Below are 21757 nucleotides of genomic sequence, written 5' to 3'. Positions count from 1 at the left end.
TTGCCTGGTATGTTAATGCACAATAAAACACTTGTGTGCGGTGCTGTTCACACTATGGCCATGCACAGCATCCAGGCCAGCCTAGTAGTGACACCCTTATATTAGCTCAGGCGGGCTGCCCAGCGCCATCAAAATGCATGCCATGTGATCTTGTAAACTGTGGTGTCTGTTCACACGGCATGCATTTTGATGGCGCTGGGCAGCCCGCCTGAGCTAATAGAAGGGTGTCACTACTAGGCTGGCCTGGCTGCTGTGCATGGACGGGTAAACCTTTTTGCTCTTTTGCTGTTTTCTATTATTGGAGGATTTTTAAGTCCTCTTTCTGTGCTATTTCAATGCTCGAAAAATAGCCTAGCAAAAAGGCAATCCCTGCATGTGTTGCGCCTGTCGAACAGCTGCAGGGACTCGCACATATTTTTCGAGCGTGCCAAAGTCACTCGGTTAGCACCTGAGCATGCTCAGATAACACCTTATCCCGGCACGTTTGCTCATCATTGCTGCAGAGTTAAGAATGAGATCTTCTCTAAACTTTCATCATCCATGATACTGACTCATAGGCGGCCAGGTGAAGTTGTCGCGCTGTACTCCAGACAAAGAGCGATGGGCACCTCGCTCCGGAGCTCTGTCTTCCACCTGCAGCTATAAATCTGCCCGAGAGAACCTGCCAGGCTCCTGCAGTTTTTCCAATGCTTCGGTGCCAGGCTGCCAGCTCTCATGGGCAAGCTCGGATGTCTATTATATACCACGATCTGTTACTACCCTGCACATAAAGTAGTTTATCTGGGAAAAAAAAGCAATATACTCCCTATAAAGTAATGCAGTCTGACAACATATATTACCGGGTTTTACCCGCTGCTTTTTTCGGTACAGCTGATGCTCGCCTATCCTGATGCAGCTGTGGGAGTATGCTGGGATTTGTAGTCCTGCAGCATTAGCGCCGCAGGTTGAGGACTCCTGATGACTCCCTGTGCTTTTTCTTAATGCTAAGTGTGCGCTCCATAATGGGCACGATACATAAATCACGCTCTGTCTTTTTGCCAGGACTCTCTGGAGGTGAGCACCGGATTCCACGTCAGGAGTGATTGATTTCGGGATGGAAAAAGCTGATCACGTCTCTTTTTTTTTCGCAGGTTACCGAGAAGGAGTTCTGTGGAAGAGAGGACGAGACAACGGACAGTTTCTCAGCAGGAAGTTTGTACTTTCAGAAAGAGAAGGAGCGCTGAAATACTTCAATAAAAACGATGTGAGTGATATTATGCCTTGTGCAGGGGAGGCGCACGAATCGGGCATTTACTTGTGGGTTTGGGAATTTCACACAATTTCCATGGCAAAATCCGCATACAAGCCATTCAGAATTTGCAGAAGATTTACCAAAAACCTAAAATTACAGCCCATGTGATTCCGTCCTTGGGGCTTGAGCACATGACGTCTTTTAGACGCCGGCGTACCTACCTGGAGTTTGAGGCAGAAAACGCTGGAAGCGTTTTTACTTCTTCCTTGACGTCTTTTGTATCGTTTTTGCTGCGGCTTTGCGTTGCAAGGCCCCCCCTAAAAAAAAATGGTCAGCTCACTTCACTATGGAAGACTGAAGAGGTTAAAAGAAGAGACAAAAGACAGAACATGTGAGCAGCAAGTCGTTTTTACATCGCTGTGAATTGTGTTCCTTCTTTTTGGCGATTTTTTATTTTTACTACTAGTTTAGGCGGAATCCACCTGAAAAAGACGGCGTGTGAACATACCCTTAGGCACATCCGACATTCACAGTCCGAATACAGACTGTGCCATCCAGTCCGGTGTATTGGAACAAAACAAGAGGAAAAAAAAGCCGTATTGGACATAATTTCACACAGAACCCTCAAAACGGGCCAAACAAAATTGTGGGTAAACAACTTTGTTTCAAGCTTGTGATGCTCGTTCAAACTCACCTGCGGCAAGTAACAGGTGTGGTCAATATGAAAATCACACCTGAAACCAGATAAAAAGGGGAGCAGTTGACTCAGTCTTTGCATTGTGCATGCCACGGTAAGAATGGAGAATAAAAAGAGGAGAAGAGAACTGTCCGAGGACTCGAGAAACAAAATTGTTGAACACTATGAACAATCTCAAGGTTACGAGTCCAGCTCCAGAGGTCTTGATGTTCATTTGTTCATGGTGTGCGACATAATCAAGAAGTTAAATCATTATCCCGCCATTATGTGGAATATTATAAACCTGGTCTAACTACTGTACGGATAGATCTTGTTTTACAAGGCAGTCAGGCTGCTCTGCTTCATGCCCGAGCTTATGTCGATGTTTACAGAGGGCATAAATCTGCTGGCAGACATTTGGCACGCCGCTCCGCGAGCTGACGGCTGGCGGCTTCATAGCTTGGGTCCAGTGCCATAGAACTGTCTCACCTGTTCAGTTTATTTAAATGCCAACCTCGTCCCTCCCGTGACCTAAAATGTCCGCAGGATCCGCCGATAATCACATTGTTCTTGCTAATGGAAACCTCTTAGGCTCAGAAGGAGAAGCCGTGCAACCTCTGTCGTTGCCATTGCTTTTATGTGCCACAGTATGTACGGCCTCTTCCGGTGCCCTCCTGGCCACACAGAAGAGCCTAAAGGACTCACCACCCATAGACTTGGAGAGAGTGGGAATTATGTGTGCAGGTAATAAATGGCGTGTAAATTATGTGCCCTCCTTCCCCGTGGGCCCATTTGCTTCCTTAGTGCCTGTGGGATCTGTCTAGCAATGATGTATGGCAGCAGGACAGAGATACTTTGTGTGCCTCTTCCTTGTGCATCTCTGATGAATTTATAGACTGCCATGGACGTGACCGGCCAATGACGTCACTGCACAATGTACGGACGATCTTAGTAGTGAGACTTCCCTTTTTAGTCACACGTACACAATGACCAGGGATCTGCATTAGTATTGATAGGCACAGTACCAGGAATGGGGCATCAGAGGGCAAGGTGTGACCAGTGGTGCCATGCGGTGTGCTGCACGGGCACGAGAGAACACCCTGTGATGTTATATAGTGGGCAGCACAGGGCATATAGCGGGCAGCACTGAGTATATAGTGGGCAGCACTGGGTACATAGTGGGCAGCATTGGGTATATAGTGGACAGCACAGGGCATAGGCAGCACTGGGTATATAGTGGGCAGCACAGGGCATATAGTGGGCAGCACTGGGTATATAGTGGGCAGCACAGGGCATATATAGCGGGCAGCACAGGGCATATAGCGGGCAGCATTGGGTATATAGTGGGCAGCACAGGGTATATAGTGGACAGCACAGGGAATATAGTGGGCAGCACTGGGCATATAGTGGGCAGCACAGGTCATATAGTGGGCAGCACTGGGCATATAGCGGGCAGCATTGGGTATATAGTGGGCAGCACTGGGTATATAGTGGGCAGCACAGGGCATATAGTGGGCAGCACTGGGTATATAGTGGACAGCACTGGGTATATAGTGGGCAGCACAGGGCATATAGTGGGCAGCACTGGGTGTTATGATGAGTCACCGAAGGAGGAAAAAACCAAATACAGCTAAGTCCAGAAAAATCAGAGAGGTTGGCAGCTATCGGATTGCAGACCCCTGAACCTATCCACAACAACTAGCAGTAGCCGTGGGGGGTTCCTACGGTGCCCTAGACCCCTCGATCACAGCCGGAGAACTATATAGCCTAAAGACAGAAAGGGGAAAAACTAAACTGCCCCAGAGCAGACCCCAAAGCAATAGGCAGCCCCCAACATATAATCACGGTGAAGCAAGATGAAAACACTAACACAGATAGAAAGATAGGTTGAGCAAATGATGGGGCCCAAGCTAACTACATAGGACAGGATAGGAAAGCTGCTGTCTGCATCCGCAAACACCCTATCAAAATGAGCCAACCGACTGATAGGAAAAACAGGCCCTGAAGTTGCTAGGCTTCAAAAGACTATATCAGCACTCAGGTATATTCTGAAGACAGAGCAAAATATCAACCGATCAGAGATAAAAATGGAGTTCAGCTCACCCCCCGGCCGGGGATGGCAGAACTCCCAAAAAACAAGGCAAAACAAAAACAAAACTGAAGAGTACAAAGCAGAGCAGAAAAACTTAGCTTTGAGATGCAGCAATCAGACTGGTCTCCAAGAATCCAGCAGGAAAATCACCAGCCAGGAAGAAGGGCGTCGGCAGCCTTATATCCAGTCCTCAATTCCAGCCACCCAGTCATCATCTAGCTGCCCATGTGTTTGGTAATCAGCCTCACTACCTTCCTTCACCAGAGGAGGGAGTTCATCAGACCTCAATGGTGAAGGGAAAAATGAACTCACAACAGTACCTCCCCCTTGAGGAGGGGTCACCGAACCCTCATCCATGCCACCAGGGCGATCCGGGTGAGCCTGATGAAAGGCACGCACCAATCTTTCAGCATGAATATCAGAGGCAGAGACCCAGGAATTATCCTCCTGACCATAACCCTTCCACTTAACCAAATACTGGAGTCTCCGTCTAGCCAGACGGGAATCCAGTATCTTCTCTACCTCATATTCCATGTTACCTTCAACCAATATAGGGTCAGGAGGTGCCACCACAGGAACTACTGGTTCAACAAACCTCTTCAACAAGGATTTATGAAACACATTATGAATTTTAAATGTGACAGGAAGAGCCAACCGAAAAGTGACCGGATTAATAATCTCCAAAATCTTGTAAGGTCCAATAAATCTAGGCTTAAACTTAGGAGAAGCCACCTTCATAGCGATATTTTTTGATGACAACCAAACCATATCACCCACCTTAAACTGGGGACCAACGGTCCTACGCCGGTTGGAAAACCACTGGGCCTTTTCCTGGGAGAGAGACAACTTATCCACTACTTGGTCCCAGATCTGGTGCATTCTTTCCACCACAGTGTCAACACCTGGCAGGCAGAAGGCTCCACCTGCCCTGAAGAAAATCGAGGGTGAAAACCAAAGTTACAAAAAAAAGGTGACATCAAAGTGGCAGAACTAGCTCTATTATTTAAAGCAAATTCGGCCAAGGGCAAAAATGAAACCCAATCATCCTGATCGGCAGAAATAAAACATCTCAAATACGACTCCAAAGTCTGGTTTGTTCTCTCCGTCTGCCCATTGGTCTGAGGGTGAAACGCAGAGGAGAAGGACAACTGAATTCCCAGCTTGGAACAGAAAGTCCTCCAAAATCTAGACACAAACTGAACTCCTCTGTCAGATACAATGTTCTCAGGAATCCCGTGCAAGCGAACCACCTGTTGCAAAAACAAGGGCACCAACTCAGAGGAAGATGGCAACTTAGGGAGTGGTACAAGATGGACCATCTTAGAGAATCTATCACAAATCACCCAAATAACAGTCATTCTCTGAGAGACAGGCATATCCTTGATAAAATCCATTGAAATATGGGTCCATGGCCTCCTGGGCACCGGCAAAGGCATCAACAAGCCACTAGAGCGAGAACAAGGTTTAGACCGGGAGCAAGTCCCACAGGACTGCACAAAATTCCTGACATCATGAGACAAGGCGGGCCACCAAAAAGACCGACTCACCAGATCTCTAGTACCAAAAATACCTGGATGACCAGCCAATGCAGAGCAATGAACTTCAGACATCACTCTCTTCCTCCACTGGTCAGGAACATACAACTTTCCACTGGGACAACGCTCAGGTTTGTCCTCCTGAAACTCTTCCAGAGCATGTCTCAAATCGGGCGAGATGGCAGAAAGAGCTACCCCCTCGCCTAAGATGGTAGCAGGCTTAGTCACAACAGGAGAATCAGCAAGGAAACTCCTAGAGAGGGCGTCTGCCTTGACATTCTTAGTGCCCGGAAGAAAAGAGACCACAAAATCAAACCGTGTGAAAAACAAGGCCCACCTAGCCTGTCTAGGATTCAAACACTTGGCCGACTCCAGGTAAATCAAATTCTTGTGGTCAGTCAGGACCACGACTTGGTGTTTGGCTCCCTCCAACCAATGTCTCCACTCCTCCAATGCCCATTTCATGGCCAACAGTTCCCGATTCCCCACATCATAGTTACGTTCGGATGGGGAGAACTTTCGGGAAAAGAAAGCACAAGGATTCATTTTAGATGTCACAGGATCTTTTTGGGACAACACCGCTCCTGCACCAATCTCAGAAGCGTCCACCTCCACCTGAAACGGGAGTGAGACATCAGGTTGCCGCAAAACCGGAGCAGAAGTGAATCTTCGCTTCAGCTCCTGAAAGGAAGAAACAGCCTCCGGAGACCAATTCAGTACATCAGCACCCTTCCTAGTCAAATCCGTCAATGGCTTGGCAGTACCAGAAAAATTAGCTATAAATTTCCGATAAAAATTAGCAAAACCCAAAAACTTCTGGAGGGCCTTCAAAGAAGTGGGCTGAACCCAATCATAAATGGCCTGTACCTTGGCCGGGTCCATTTCAATAGTTGACGGAGACAAAATAAATCCCAAAAATGAAATCCTCTGTACCCCAAAAAGGCATTTCGATCCCTTGACATACAGGGAATTCTCCCTCAAAATCCGGAACACAGTCTGAACGTGTTCCACATGAGAGTCCCAATTCTTGGAGAAGATCAAAATATCATCCAGATAGATAATCAAAAATTTATCCACAAAGTCTCGGAATATATCGTTCATGAAGCACTGGAAGACAGAAGGGGCATTAGTGAGCCCAAAAGGCATCACCAGGTACTCAAAATGTCCCTCCGGAGTATTAAACGCCGTCTTCCATTCATCCCCATGCTTAATGCGAATAAGATTATACGCCCCCCTGAGGTCAAGCTTGGTAAACCAGCAAGCACCTTTAACTCTGGAGAATAGATCAGAAATCAGGGGTAACGGATACTGATATTTAACAGTAATTTTGTTGAGGGCACGATAGTCAATACAAGGCCTTAATGAACCATCCTTTTTAGCCACGAAAAAAAAACCAGCACCTAAGGGTGAAGAGGATGGTCTAATATGACCCTTCTCCAATGCCTCCTTAATATAGGATCGCATAGCCTCGTGCTCGGGTACAGATAAATTGAACAGCCGACCCTTGGGGAATTTACACCCCGGGTTCAGCTCAATTGCACAGTCATAACTCCTATGAGGAGGCAAAGACGCAGACTCATTCTCACTAAATACATCATAAAAGTCAGCCAAATAGTCAGGAACATCATGCGACTGGGGAGAGGTGGAGAAAACAGGAGCATCACTAAGGGCACACCGACAACCCCAACTCACCACAGACAAAGATTTCCAATCCAGAACTGGATTATGAATTTGCAACCAGGGAAACCCCAGAACAGTGGTATCATGCAAATTATGCAACACCAAAAATCTGCAATTTTCTTGATGGTCTGGGGAGACCCGCATTACCACCTGGGTCCAAAACTGAGGTTTATTCTTTGCCAAAGGAGTAGCATCAATACCCCTCAAAGGGATAGGCGTCCGCAGAGGTGTCATAGGAAATCCACAACGTTTAGCAAAATCCAAGTCCATCAGGTTAAGAGCTGCTCCTGAATCCACAAAAGCCTTGGCGGAAAATGTGGACAGGGAGCAGATCAGAGTAATTGCCAGAAGAAACTTGGGTTGAACACCACCCACAGAAAACGTGTGTGCAGAACGTTTCTCTCGTTTAGGGCAGACAGAAATAATATGCGAGGCATCGCCACAAAAAAACACAGCTTATTACGCCTTCTGAACTCCTGACGTTGCGCCCTAGACAAAACTCTATCACATTGCATAGGTTCAGACATTTGTTCAACAGGTGGCAACATCTCTCGTGTAGTTTTGCGTTCACGCAAACGCCGATCCACCTGAATGGCTAATGACATAGAATCGTCAAGACCAGAGGGAACAGGAAATCCCACCATAGTATCTTTTACAGTTTCTGACAAACCCTTCCGAAAGAGGGCTGCCAAGGCACCATCATTCCAGGTAGTAAGGACCGCCCACTTTCGGAATTTTTGACAGTACAACTCTGCCGAATCCCGACCCTGGCTTAATGCCAACAGGGTCTTTTCAGCCTGATCAATAGCATTAGGTTCATCATACAACAACCCCAAGGCTTGAAAAAATGCGTTCACATTATTCAGAATAGGATCATCAGGTTTCAAAGAAAACGCCCAATCCTGGGGATCGCCGCGCAGCAAAGAGATGACAATTTTAACCTGCTGCGCGGAGTTCCCCGACGAGTAAGGCTTCAAGGCAAAAAGCAATTTACAATTATTCTTGAAATTCAAGAATTTAGATCGATCCCCCAAAAATACATCAGGAGTAATAATCTTTGGTTCAGCAGCATGTGAATGAGCAAGATAGGCGGAAATTCCCCGCACTTCAGCAGCGAGCTGCTCTACACGATCAGACAATTGCTTCATCTCCATTGAGAGAAAAATTCCTTCTACGGCCTCAGAGATATAGAGAAAAAAATATGCACACCAAAAAAAAAAAAAAAAATTCTGACACTTTTTTTTTTTTTTACAATTCTCTCCTGCTATTGAGTACCCTAGGATCTGCAGTATGGCTGGTGATTCTGTTATGATGAGTCACCGAAGGAGGAAAAAACAAAATACAGCTAAGTCCAGAAAAACCAGAGAGGTTGCAGACCCCTGAACCTATCCACAACAACTAGCAGTAGCCGTGGGGGGTATATTCTGAAGACAGAGCAAATTATCAACAGATCAGAGACAAAAATGGAGTTCAGCTCACACCCCGGCCGGGGATGGCAGAACTCCTAAAAAACAAGGCAAAACAAAAACGAAACTGAAGAGTACAAAGCAGAGCAGAAAAACTTAGCTTTGAGATGCAGGAATCAGACTGGTCTCCAAGAATCCAGCAAGAAAATCACCAGCCAGGAAGAAGGGCGTCGGCAGCCTTATATCCAGTCCTCAATTCCAGCCACCCAGTCATCATCTAGCTGCCCATGTGTTTGGTAATCAGCCTCACTACCTTCCTTCACCAGAGGAGGGAGTTCATCAGACCTCAATGGTGAAGGGAAAAATGAACTCACAACAACTGGGTATATAGTGGGCTGCATATGGTATATAGTTGGCAGCACAGGGCATAGGCAGCACAGGGCATATAGTGGGCAGCACAGGACATAGTGGGCAGCACAGGACATATAGTGGGCAGCACAGGGCATATAGTGGGTAGCACTGGGTATATAGTGGGTAGCACTGGGTATATAGTGGGCAGCACAGGGCATATAGAGGGCAGCACAGGGAATATAGAGGACAACGCAGGGCATATAGTGGGCAGCACAGGACATATAGTGGGCAGCACAGGGCATATAGTGGGCAGCACAGGGAATATAGTGGGCAGCACTGGGTATATAGCAGGCAGCACAGGACATATAGTGGGCAGCACAGGGCATATAGTGTGCAGCACTGGGTATATAGAGGGCAGCACTGGGTATATAGTGGATAACACAGGGCATATAGTGGGCAGCACAGGGAATATATAGCGGGCAGCACAGGGCATACAGCAGGCAGCACAGGGCATATAGAGGGCAGCACAGGGCATATAGTGGGCAGCACTGGGTATATAGTGGGCAGCACAGGGAATATAGTGGGCAGCACAGGGAATATATACCAGGCAGCACAGGGCATATATAGCGGGCAGCACAGGGCATATAGCAGGCAGCCCAGACCATACAGAGGGCAGCACAGGGCATATAGTGGGCAGCACAGGGCATATAGTTGGCAGCACTGGGCATATAGTGGGCAGCACTGGGTATATAGTGGACAGCAAAGGGCATACATATAGAGGGCAGCACAGGGCATACGTAGCACTTGGTATATAGTGGACAGCACAGGGCATATAGAGGGCAGCACAGGGCATAGGCAGCACAGGGCATATAGTGGGCAGCACAGGGCATAGCGGGCAGCACAGGGCATATAGTGGGCAGCACAGGGCATATAGTGGGCAGCACTGGGTATATAGTGGGCAGCACTGGGCATATAGTGGGCAGCACAGGGCATATAGAGGGCAGCACAGGGCATATAGTGGGCAGCACAGGGCATATAGTGGGCAACACAGGGCATATAGCGGGCAGCACAGGGCATATAGCAGGCAGCACAGGGAATATAGTGGGCAGCACTGGGTATATAGTGGGCAGCACAGGGCATAGGCAGCACTGGGTATATAGTGGACAGCACAGGGAATATAGTGGGCAGCACTGGGTATATAGTGGGCAGCACTAGGTATATAGTGGGCAGCACAGGGCATGTATAGCGGGCAGCACAGGGCATATAGTGGACAGCACTGGGTATATAGTGGGCATCACAGGGCATATAGCGGGCAGCACTGGGTATATAGTGGGCAGCACTGGGTATATAGTGGGCAGCATTTGGTATATAGTGGACAGCACAGGGCATAGGCAGCACAGGGCATATAGTGGGCAGCACAGGGAATATAGAGGGCAGCACAGGGCATATATAGCAGGCAGCACAGGGCATATAGCAGGCAGCACAGGCCATATAGCGGGCAGCACAGGGCGTATAGTGGGCAGCACTGGGTATATAGTGGGCAGTACAGGGCATATAGAGGGCAGCACAGGGCATATAGTGGGCAGCACTGGGTATATAGTGGGCAGCACAGGGCATATATAGCGGGCAGCACAGGGCATATAGCGGGCAGCATTGGGTATATAGTGGGCAGCACAGGGTATATAGTGGACAGCACAGGGAATATAGTGGGCAGCACTGGGCATATAGTGGGCAGCACAGGTCATATAGTGGCAGCACTGGGCATATAGCGGGCAGCATTGGGTATATAGTGGGCAGCACTGGGTATATAGTGGGCAGCACAGGGCATATAGTGGGCAGCACTGGGTATATAGTGGACAGCACTGGGTATATAGTGGGCAGCACAGGGCATATAGTGGGCAGCACTGGGTGTTATGATGAGTCACCGAAGGAGGAAAAAACCAAATACAGCTAAGTCCAGAAAAATCAGAGAGGTTGGCAGCTATCGGATTGCAGACCCCTGAACCTATCCACAACAACTAGCAGTAGCCGTGGGGGGTTCCTACGGTGCCCTAGACCCCTCGATCACAGCCGGAGAACTATATAGCCTAAAGACAGAAAGGGGAAAAACTAAACTGCCCCAGAGCAGACCCCAAAGCAATAGGCAGCCCCCAACATATAATCACGGTGAAGCAAGATGAAAACACTAACACAGATAGAAAGATAGGTTGAGCAAATGATGGGGCCCAAGCTAACTACATAGGACAGGATAGGAAAGCTGCTGTCTGCATCCGCAAACACCCTATCAAAATGAGCCAACCGACTGATAGGAAAAACAGGCCCTGAAGTCGCTAGGCTTCAAAAGACTATATCAGCACTCAGGTATATTCTGAAGACAGAGCAAAATATCAACCGATCAGAGATAAAAATGGAGTTCAGCTCACCCCCCGGCCGGGGATGGCAGAACTCCCAAAAAACAAGGCAAAACAAAAACAAAACTGAAGAGTACAAAGCAGAGCAGAAAAACTTAGCTTTGAGATGCAGCAATCAGACTGGTCTCCAAGAATCCAGCAGGAAAATCACCAGCCAGGAAGAAGGGCGTCGGCATCCTTATATCCAGTCCTCAATTCCAGCCACCCAGTCATCATCTAGCTGCCCATGTGTTTGGTAATCAGCCTCACTACCTTCCTTCACCAGAGGAGGGAGTTCATCAGACCTAAATGGTGAAGGGAAAAATGAACTCACAACAGTACCTCCCCCTTGAGGAGGGGTCACCGAACCCTCATCCATGCCACCAGGGCGATCCGGGTGAGCCTGATGAAAGGCACGCACCAATCTTTCGGCATGAATATCAGAGGCAGAGACCCAGGAATTATCCTCCTGACCATAACCCTTCCACTTAACCAAATACTGGAGTCTCCGTCTAGCCAGACGGGAATCCAGTATCTTCTCTACCTCATATTCCATGTTACCTTCAACCAATATAGGGTCAGGAGGTGCCACCACAGGAACTACTGGTTCAACAAACCTCTTCAACAAGGATTTATGAAACACATTATGAATTTTAAATGTGACAGGAAGAGCCAACCGAAAAGTGACCGGATTAATAATCTCCAAAATCTTGTAAGGTCCAATAAATCTAGGCTTAAACTTAGGAGAAGCCACCTTCATAGCGATATTTTTTGATGACAACCAAACCATATCACCCACCTTAAACTGGGGACCAACGGTCCTACGCCGGTTGGAAAACCACTGGGCCTTTTCCTGGGAGAGAGACAACTTATCCACTACTTGGTCCCAGATCTGGTGCATTCTCTCCACCACAGTGTCAACACCTGGCAGGCAGAAGGCTCCACCTGCCCTGAAGAAAATCGAGGGTGAAAACCAAAGTTACAAAAAAAAGGTGACATCAAAGTGGCAGAACTAGCTCTATTATTTAAAGCAAATTCGGCCAAGGGCAAAAATGAAACCCAATCATCCTGATTGGCAGAAATAAAACATCTCAAATACGACTCCAAAGTCTGGTTTGTTCTCTCCGTCTGCCCATTGGTCTGAGGGTGAAACGCAGAGGAGAAGGACAACTGAATTCCCAGCTTGGAACAGAAAGTCCTCCAAAATCTAGACACAAACTGAACTCCTCTGTCAGATACAATGTTCTCAGGAATCCCGTGCAAGCGAACCACCTGTTGCAAAAACAAGGGCACCAACTCAGAGGAAGATGGCAACTTAGGGAGTGGTACAAGATGGACCATCTTAGAGAATCTATCACAAATCACCCAAATAACAGTCATTCTCTGAGAGACAGGCATATCAGAGATAAAATCCATTGAAATATGGGTCCATGGCCTCCTGGGCACCGGCAAAGGCATCAACAAGCCACTAGAGCGAGAACAAGGTTTAGACCGGGAGCAAGTCCCACAGGACTGCACAAAATTCCTGACATCATGAGACAAGGCGGGCCACCAAAAAGACCGACTCACCAGATCTCTAGTACCAAAAATACCTGGATGACCAGCCAATGCAGAGCAATGAACTTCAGACATCACTCTCTTCCTCCACTGGTCAGGAACATACAACTTTCCACTGGGACAACGCTCAGGTTTGTCCTCCTGAAACTCTTCCAGAGCATGTCTCAAATCGGGCGAGATGGCAGAAAGAGCTACCCCCTCGCCTAAGATGGTAGCAGGCTTAGTCACAACAGGAGAATCAGCAAGGAAACTCCTAGAGAGGGCGTCTGCCTTGACATTCTTAGTGCCCGGAAGAAAAGAGACCACAAAATCAAACCGTGTGAAAAACAAGGCCCACCTAGCCTGTCTAGGATTCAAACACTTGGCCGACTCCAGGTAAATCAAATTCTTGTGGTCAGTCAGGACCACGACTTGGTGTTTGGCTCCCTCCAACCAATGTCTCCACTCCTCCAATGCCCATTTCATGGCCAACAGTTCCCGATTCCCCACATCATAGTTACGTTCGGATGGGGAGAACTTTCGGGAAAAGAAAGCACAAGGATTCATTTTAGATGTCACAGGATCTTTTTGGGACAACACCGCTCCTGCACCAATCTCAGAAGCGTCCACCTCCACCTGAAACGGGAGTGAGACATCAGGTTGCCGCAAAACCGGAGCAGAAGTGAATCTTCGCTTCAGCTCCTGAAAGGAAGAAACAGCCTCCGGAGACCAATTCAGTACATCAGCACCCTTCCTAGTCAAATCCGTCAATGGCTTGGCAGTACCAGAAAAATTAGCTATAAATTTCCGATAAAAATTAGCAAAACCCAAAAACTTCTGGAGGGCCTTCAAAGAAGTGGGCTGAACCCAATCATAAATGGCCTGTACCTTGGCCGGGTCCATTTCAATAGTTGACGGAGACAAAATAAATCCCAAAAATGAAATCCTCTGTACCCCAAAAAGGCATTTCGATCCCTTGACATACAGGGAATTCTCCCTCAAAATCCGGAACACAGTCTGAACGTGTTCCACATGAGAGTCCCAATTCTTGGAGAAGATCAAAATATCATCCAGATAGATAATCAAAAATTTATCCACAAAGTCTCGGAATATATCGTTCATGAAGCACTGGAAGACAGAAGGGGCATTAGTGAGCCCAAAAGGCATCACCAGGTACTCAAAATGTCCCTCCGGAGTATTAAACGCCGTCTTCCATTCATCCCCATGCTTAATGCGAATAAGATTATACGCCCCCCTGAGGTCAAGCTTGGTAAACCAGCAAGCACCTTTAACTCTGGAGAATAGATCAGAAATCAGGGGTAACGGATACTGATATTTAACAGTAATTTTGTTGAGGGCACGATAGTCAATACAAGGCCTTAATGAACCATCCTTTTTAGCCACGAAAAAAAAACCAGCACCTAAGGGTGAAGAGGATGGTCTAATATGACCCTTCTCCAATGCCTCCTTAATATAGGATCGCATAGCCTCGTGCTCGGGTACAGATAAATTGAACAGCCGACCCTTGGGGAATTTACACCCCGGGTTCAGCTCAATTGCACAGTCATAACTCCTATGAGGAGGCAAAGACGCAGACTCATTCTCACTAAATACATCATAAAAGTCAGCCAAATAGTCAGGAACATCATGCGACTGGGGAGAGGTGGAGAAAACAGGAGCATCACTAAGGGCACACCGACAACCCCAACTCACCACAGACAAAGATTTCCAATCCAGAACTGGATTATGAATTTGCAACCAGGGAAACCCCAGAACAGTGGTATCATGCAAATTATGCAACACCAAAAATCTGCAATTTTCTTGATGGTCTGGGGAGACCCGCATTACCACCTGGGTCCAAAACTGAGGTTTATTCTTTGCCAAAGGAGTAGCATCAATACCCCTCAAAGGGATAGGCGTCCGCAGAGGTGTCATAGGAAATCCACAACGTTTAGCAAAATCCAAGTCCATCAGGTTAAGAGCTGCTCCTGAATCCACAAAAGCCTTGGCGGAAAATGTGGACAGGGAGCAGATCAGAGTAATTGCCAGAAGAAACTTGGGTTGAACACCACCCACAGAAAACGTGTGTGCAGAACGTTTCTCTCGTTTAGGGCAGACAGAAATAATATGCGAGGCATCGCCACAAAAAAAACACAGCTTATTACGCCTTCTGAACTCCTGACGTTGCGCCCTAGACAAAACTCTATCACATTGCATAGGTTCAGACATTTGTTCAACAGGTGGCAACATCTCTCGTGTAGTTTTGCGTTCACGCAAACGCCGATCCACCTGAATGGCTAATGACATAGAATCGTCAAGACCAGAGGGAACAGGAAATCCCACCATAGTATCTTTTACAGTTTCTGACAAACCCTTCCGAAAGAGGGCTGCCAAGGCACCATCATTCCAGGTAGTAAGGACCGCCCACTTTCGGAATTTTTGACAGTACAACTCTGCCGAATCCCGACCCTGGCTTAATGCCAACAGGGTCTTTTCAGCCTGATCAATAGCATTAGGTTCATCATACAACAACCCCAAGGCTTGAAAAAATGCGTTCACATTATTCAGAATAGGATCATCAGGTTTCAAAGAAAACGCCCAATCCTGGGGATCGCCGCGCAGCAAAGAGATGACAATTTTAACCTGCTGCGCGGAGTTCCCCGACGAGTAAGGCTTCAAGGCAAAAAGCAATTTACAATTATTCTTGAAATTCAAGAATTTAGATCGATCCCCCAAAAATACATCAGGAGTAATAATCTTTGGTTCAGCAGCATGTGAATGAGCAAGATAGGCGGAAATTCCCCGCACTTCAGCAGCGAGCTGCTCTACACGATCAGACAATTGCTTCATCTCCATTGAGAGAAAAATTCCTCCTACGGCCTCAGAGACATAGAGAAAAAAATATGCACACCAAAAAAAAAAAAAAATTCTGACACTTTTTTTTTTTTTTACAATTCTCTCCTGCTATTGAGTACCCTAGGATCTGCAGTATGGCTGGTGATTCTGTTATGATGAGTCACCGAAGGAGGAAAAAACAAAATACAGCTAAGTCCAGAAAAACCAGAGAGGTTGCAGACCCCTGAACCTATCCACAACAACTAGCAGTAGCCGTGGGGGGTATATTCTGAAGACAGAGCAAATTATCAACAGATCAGAGACAAAAATGGAGTTCAGCTCACACCCCGGCCGGGGATGGCAGAACTCCTAAAAAACAAGGCAAAACAAAAACGAAACTGAAGAGTACAAAGCAGAGCAGAAAAACTTAGCTTTGAGATGCAGGAATCAGACTGGTCTCCAAGAATCCAGCAAGAAAATCACCAGCCAGGAAGAAGGGCGTCGGCAGCCTTATATCCAGTCCTCAATTCCAGCCACCCAGTCATCATCTAGCTGCCCATGTGTTTGGTAATCAGCCTCACTACCTTCCTTCACCAGAGGAGGGAGTTCATCAGACCTCAATGGTGAAGGGAAAAATGAACTCACAACAACTGGGTATATAGTGGGCTGCATATGGTATATAGTTGGCAGCACAGGGCATAGGCAGCACAGGGCATATAGTGGGCAGCACAGGACATAGTGGGCAGCACAGGACATATAGTGGGCAGCACAGGGCATATAGTGGGTAGCACTGGGTATATAGTGGGTAGCACTGGGTATATAGTGGGCAGCACAGGGCATATAGAGGGCAGCACAGGGAATATAGAGGACAACGCAGGGCATATAGTGGGCAGCACAGGGCATATAGTGGGCAGCACAGGGAATATAGTGGGCAGCACTGGGTATATAGCAGGCAGCACAGGACATATAGTGGGCAGCACAGGGCATATAGTGTGCAGCACTGGGTATATAGAGGGCAGCACTGGGTATATAGTGGATAACACAGGGCATATAGTGGGCAGCACAGGGAATATATAGCGGGCAGCACAGGGCATACAGCAGGCAGCACAGGGCATATAGAGGGCAGCACAGGGCATATAGTGGGCAGCACTGGGTATATAGTGGGCAGCACAGGGAATATAGTGGGCAGCACAGGGAATATATACCAGGCAGCACAGGGCATATATAGCGGGCAGCACAGGGCATATAGCAGGCAGCCCAGACCATACAGAGGGCAGCACAGGGCATATAGTGGGCAGCACAAGGCATATAGTTGGCAGCACTGGGCATATAGTGGGCAGCACTGGGTATATAGTGGACAGCAAAGGGCATACATATAGAGGGCAGCACAGGGCATACGTAGCACTTGGTATATAGTGGACAGCACAGGGCATATAGAGGGCAGCACAGGGCATAGGCAGCACAGGGCATATAGTGGGCAGCACAGGGCATAGCGGGCAGCACAGGGCATATAGTGGGCAGCACAGGGCATATAGTGGGCAGCACTGGGTATATAGTAGGCAGCACTGGGCATATAGTGGGCAGCACAGGGCATATAGAGGGCAGCACAGGGCATATAGTGGGCAGCACAGGGCATATAGTGGGCAACACAGGGCATATAGCGGGCAGCACAGGGCATATAGCAGGCAGCACAGGGAATATAGTGGGCAGCACTGGGTATATAGTGGGCAGCACAGGGCATAGGCAGCACTGGGTATATAGTGGACAGCACAGGGAATATAGTGGGCAGCACTGGGTATATAGTGGGCAGCACTAGGTATATAGTGGGCAGCACAGGGCATGTATAGCGGGCAGCACAGGGCATATAGTGGACAGCACTGGGTATATAGTGGGCATCACAGGGCATATAGCGGGCAGCACTGGGTATATAGTGGGCAGCACTGGGTATATAGTGGGCAGCATTTGGTATATAGTGGACAGCACAGGGCATAGGCAGCACAGGGCATATAGTGGGCAGCACAGGGAATATAGAGGGCAGCACAGGGCATATATAGCAGGCAGCACAGGGCATATAGCAGGCAGCACAGGCCATATAGCGGGCAGCACAGGGCGTATAGTGGGCAGCACTGGGTATATAGTGGGCAGTACAGGGCATATAGAGGGCAGCACAGGGCATATAGTGGGCAGCACAGGGCATATAGTGGGCAGCACAGGGCATATAGCGGGCAGCACGGAATATAGTGGGCAGCGCTGGGTATATAGTGGGCAGCACTGGGTATATAGTGGGCAGCATTTGGTATATAGTGGACAGCACAGGGCATAGGCAGCACAGGGCATATAGTGGGCAGCACAGGGAATATAGAGGGCAGCACAGGGCATATATAGCGGGCAGCACGGGGCATATAGCAGGCAGCACAGGCCATATAGAGGGCAGCACAGGGCGTATAGTGGGCAGCACTGGGTATAAAGTGGGCAGCACAGGGCATATAGAGGGCAGCACAGGGCATATAGTGGGCAGCACAGGGCATATAGTGGGCAGCACAGGGCATATAGCGGGCAGCACGGAATATAGTGGGCAGCACAGGGCATATAGTGGGCAGCACAGGGCATATAGGGGGCAGCACAGGGCATATAGCGGGCAGCACAGGGAATATAGCGGGCAGCACAGGGAATATAGTGGGCAGCACAGGGCATATAGTGGGCAGCACAGGGCATATAATGGGCAGCACAGGGCATATAGTGGGCAGCACAGGGCATATAGCGGGCAGCACAGGGAATATAGTGGGCAGCACAGGGCATATAGCGGGCAGCACATGGCATATATAGAGGGCAGCACAGCGAATATAGTGGGCAGCAGAGGGAATATAGTGGGCAGCAGAGGGCATATAGTGGGCAGCACAGAGCATATAGAGGGCAGCACCAGGCATACGTAGCACTTGGTATATAGTGGACAGCACAGGACATAGGCAGCACAGGGCATATGGAGGGCAGCACAGGGCATAGGCAGCACAGGGCATATAGTGGGCAGCACAGGGCATATAGTGGGCAGCACTTGGTATATAATGGGCAGCACTGGGCATATAGTGGGCAGCACAGGACATATAGAGGGCAGCACAGGGCATATAGAGGACAGCACAGGGCATATAGTGGGCAGCACAGGGCATATAGTGTGCAGCACAGGGCATATAGATGACAGCACAGGGCATATAGTGGGCAGCACAGGGCATATAGTGGGCAGCACAGGGCATATAGAGGACAGCACAGGGCATATAGTGGGCAGCACAGGGCATATAGAGGGCAGCACAGGGCTTATAGAGGACAGCACAGGGCATATAGTGGGCAGCACAGGGCATATAGTGGGCAGCACAGGGCATATAGCAGGCAGCACAGGGAATATAGTGGGCAGCACTGGGTATATAGTGGGCAGCACAGGGCATAGGCAGCACTGGGTATATAGTGGACAGCACAGGGAATATAGTGGGCAGCACAGGGCATATATAGCGGGCAGCACAGGGCTTATAGTGGACAGCACAGGGCATATAGCGGGCAGCACTGGTTATATAGTGGGCAGCATTTGGTATGTAGTGGACAGCACAGGGCATAGGCAGCACAGGGCATATAGTGGGCAGCACAGGGAATATAGAGGGCAGCACAGGGCATATATAGCGGGCAGCACAGGGCATATAGCAGGCAGCACAGGCCATATAGAGGGCATCACAGGGCATATAGTGGGCAGCACTGGGTATATAGTGGGCAGCACATGACATATAGAGGGCAGCACAGGGCATATAGCGGGCAGCACAGGGAATATAGTGGGCAGCACAGGGCATATAGTTGGCAGCACAGGGCATATAGTGGGCAGCACAGGGCATATAGCAGGCAGCACAGGGAATATAGTGGGCAGCACAGGGCATATAGCGGGCAGCACAGGGAATATAGTGGGCAGCACAGGGCATATAGTGGGCAGCACAGGGAATATAGTGGGCAGCACAGGGCATATAGTGGGCAGCACAGGGCATATAGCGGGCAGCACAGGGAATATAGTGGGCAGCACAGGGAATATAGTGGGCAGCACAGGGCATATAGCGGGCAGCACATGGCATATATAGAGGGCAGCACAGGGAATATAGTGGGCAGCAGAGGGAATATAGTGGGCACCACTGGGTACATAGTGGGCAGCACAGGGCATATAGTGGGCAGCAGTGGGTATATAGTGGGCAGCACAGGGCATATAGTGGGCAGCACTGGGTATATAGTGGGCAGCACAGGGCATATAGTGGGCAGCACAGGGCATATAGTGGGCAGCACAGGGCATATAGCGGGCAGCACTGGGCATATAGCGGGCAGCACTGGGTATATAGTGGGCAGCACAGGGCATATAGCGGGCAGCACAGGGCATATAGCGGGCAGCACTGGGCATATAGCGGGCAGCACTGGGCATATAGCGGGCATCACTGGGCATATAGCGGGCAGCACTGGGCATATAGTGGGCAGCACTGGGCATATAGCGGGCAGCACTGGGTATATAGTGGGCAGCACAGGGCATATAGCAGGCAGCACAGGGCATATAGCGGGCAGCACTGGGCATATAGTGGGCAGCACAGGGCATATAGCGGGCAGCACAGGGCATATAGCGGGCAGCACAGGGCATATAGCGGGCAGCACTGGGCATATAGCGGGCAGCACTGGGTATATAGTGGGCAGCACAGGGCATATAGCGGGCAGCACAGGGCATATAGCGGGCAGCACTGGGCATATAGCGGGCAGCACTTGGCATATAGTGGGCAGCACAGGGCATATAGCGGGCAGCACAGGGCATATAGCGGGCAGCACTGGGCATATAGCGGGCAGCACTGGGTATATAGCGGGCATCACTGGGCATATAGCGGGCAGCACTGGGTATATAGTGGGCAGCACAGGGCATATAGCGGGCAGCACTGGGTATATAGTGGGCAGCACAGGGCATATAGTGGGCAGCACAGGGCATATAGCGGGCAGCACTGGGCATATAGCGGGCAGCACTGGGCATATAGCGGGCAGCACTGGGTATATAGTGGGCAGCACAGGGCATATAGCGGGCAGCACAGGGCATATAGCGGGCAGCACTGGGCATATAGCGGGCAGCACTGGGTATATAGCGGGCAGCACAGGGCATATAGCGGGCAGCACTGGGCATATAGCGGGCAGCACTGGGCATATAGCGGGCAGCACTGGGTATATAGCGGGCATCACTGGGCATATAGCGGGCAGCACTGGGCATATAGTGGGCAGCACAGGGCTTATAGCGGGCAGCACTGGGCATATAGCGGGCAGCACTGGGCATATAGTGGGCAGCACATTACAGCCTGTACCTACAGATCCTGTGACTTATACAGAGAGAGGAGGACACTTTGGTCTAGTAGCACTGTATGGCGGTGTTCCTGGCAGTCCCAGCATATTATGTGCCTCATCACACTCCGCTATTCACTTCATCTTCACCGTTTTGTAATGAGAATTTGATTGGTAAATGGCCGCCACGTTATGAATTTTATGTGTCTCAATGTGTTTTCCAGGCGAGAGAGCCCAAAGCAATTATAAAGATTGAGCATCTGAACGCCACCTTCCAGCCGGCCAAGATAGGAAACCCCAACGGCCTGCAGATCACATACTTACGGGACAACAGCACCAGGAACATCTTTGTATACCACGAAGATGGCAAGGTGAGCGATCGAGAGGGAGAGGAATTAATGGAGGTAAACGGGGGTCAGACGAAACATTAGCATAACATGGGGTGAAGCAATAGCAGAAGACGGTGATCTGTGCGGAGATCTAAAGCGGCGTCCCCAAAATGGCGCCAAAATGGCACCTGTGAGTTTTCTAGGATCAATAAAAATGTGCTGTTTTTTTGCGACTTGCTCAACTTGTCCAAGAATAATATTTTTTATATCTGAGATGCATTTCACTGTAACGAGCTTCTTTCTTTAATTTCCTGCTGCCGTGTATGACATGTCTGTGCAGCTGTCATTGAAAGCAGCAGCCAGAAGAC

General features: G+C 49.1%; 1 protein-coding gene across 2 annotated transcripts in view; it reads left to right on the top strand.

Annotated features, from left to right (window-relative positions):
* Window positions 1-21757, top strand: part of ADAP1 (ArfGAP with dual PH domains 1) — a 327348-nt gene that overhangs the window by 290561 nt on the left and 15030 nt on the right. For both annotated transcript variants that reach the window (XM_073543118.1, XM_073543119.1), the window contains exons 5-6: window positions 1131-1243; window positions 21285-21431. In XM_073543118.1, coding sequence (XP_073399219.1) covers window positions 1131-1243; window positions 21285-21431 — 260 coding nt within the window. The remainder of the gene's footprint in view (window positions 1-1130; window positions 1244-21284; window positions 21432-21757) is intronic.

This window comes from Dendrobates tinctorius, unplaced genomic scaffold, assembly GCF_039654945.1.
Source record: "Dendrobates tinctorius isolate UK_male_01 unplaced genomic scaffold, ASM3965494v1 ptg000129l, whole genome shotgun sequence".
NCBI classification, from domain to species: domain Eukaryota; kingdom Metazoa; phylum Chordata; class Amphibia; order Anura; family Dendrobatidae; genus Dendrobates; species Dendrobates tinctorius.
The sequence above is the reverse complement of the archived record's forward strand: the minus strand, read 5'-3'. Positions and strand labels throughout refer to the sequence as shown.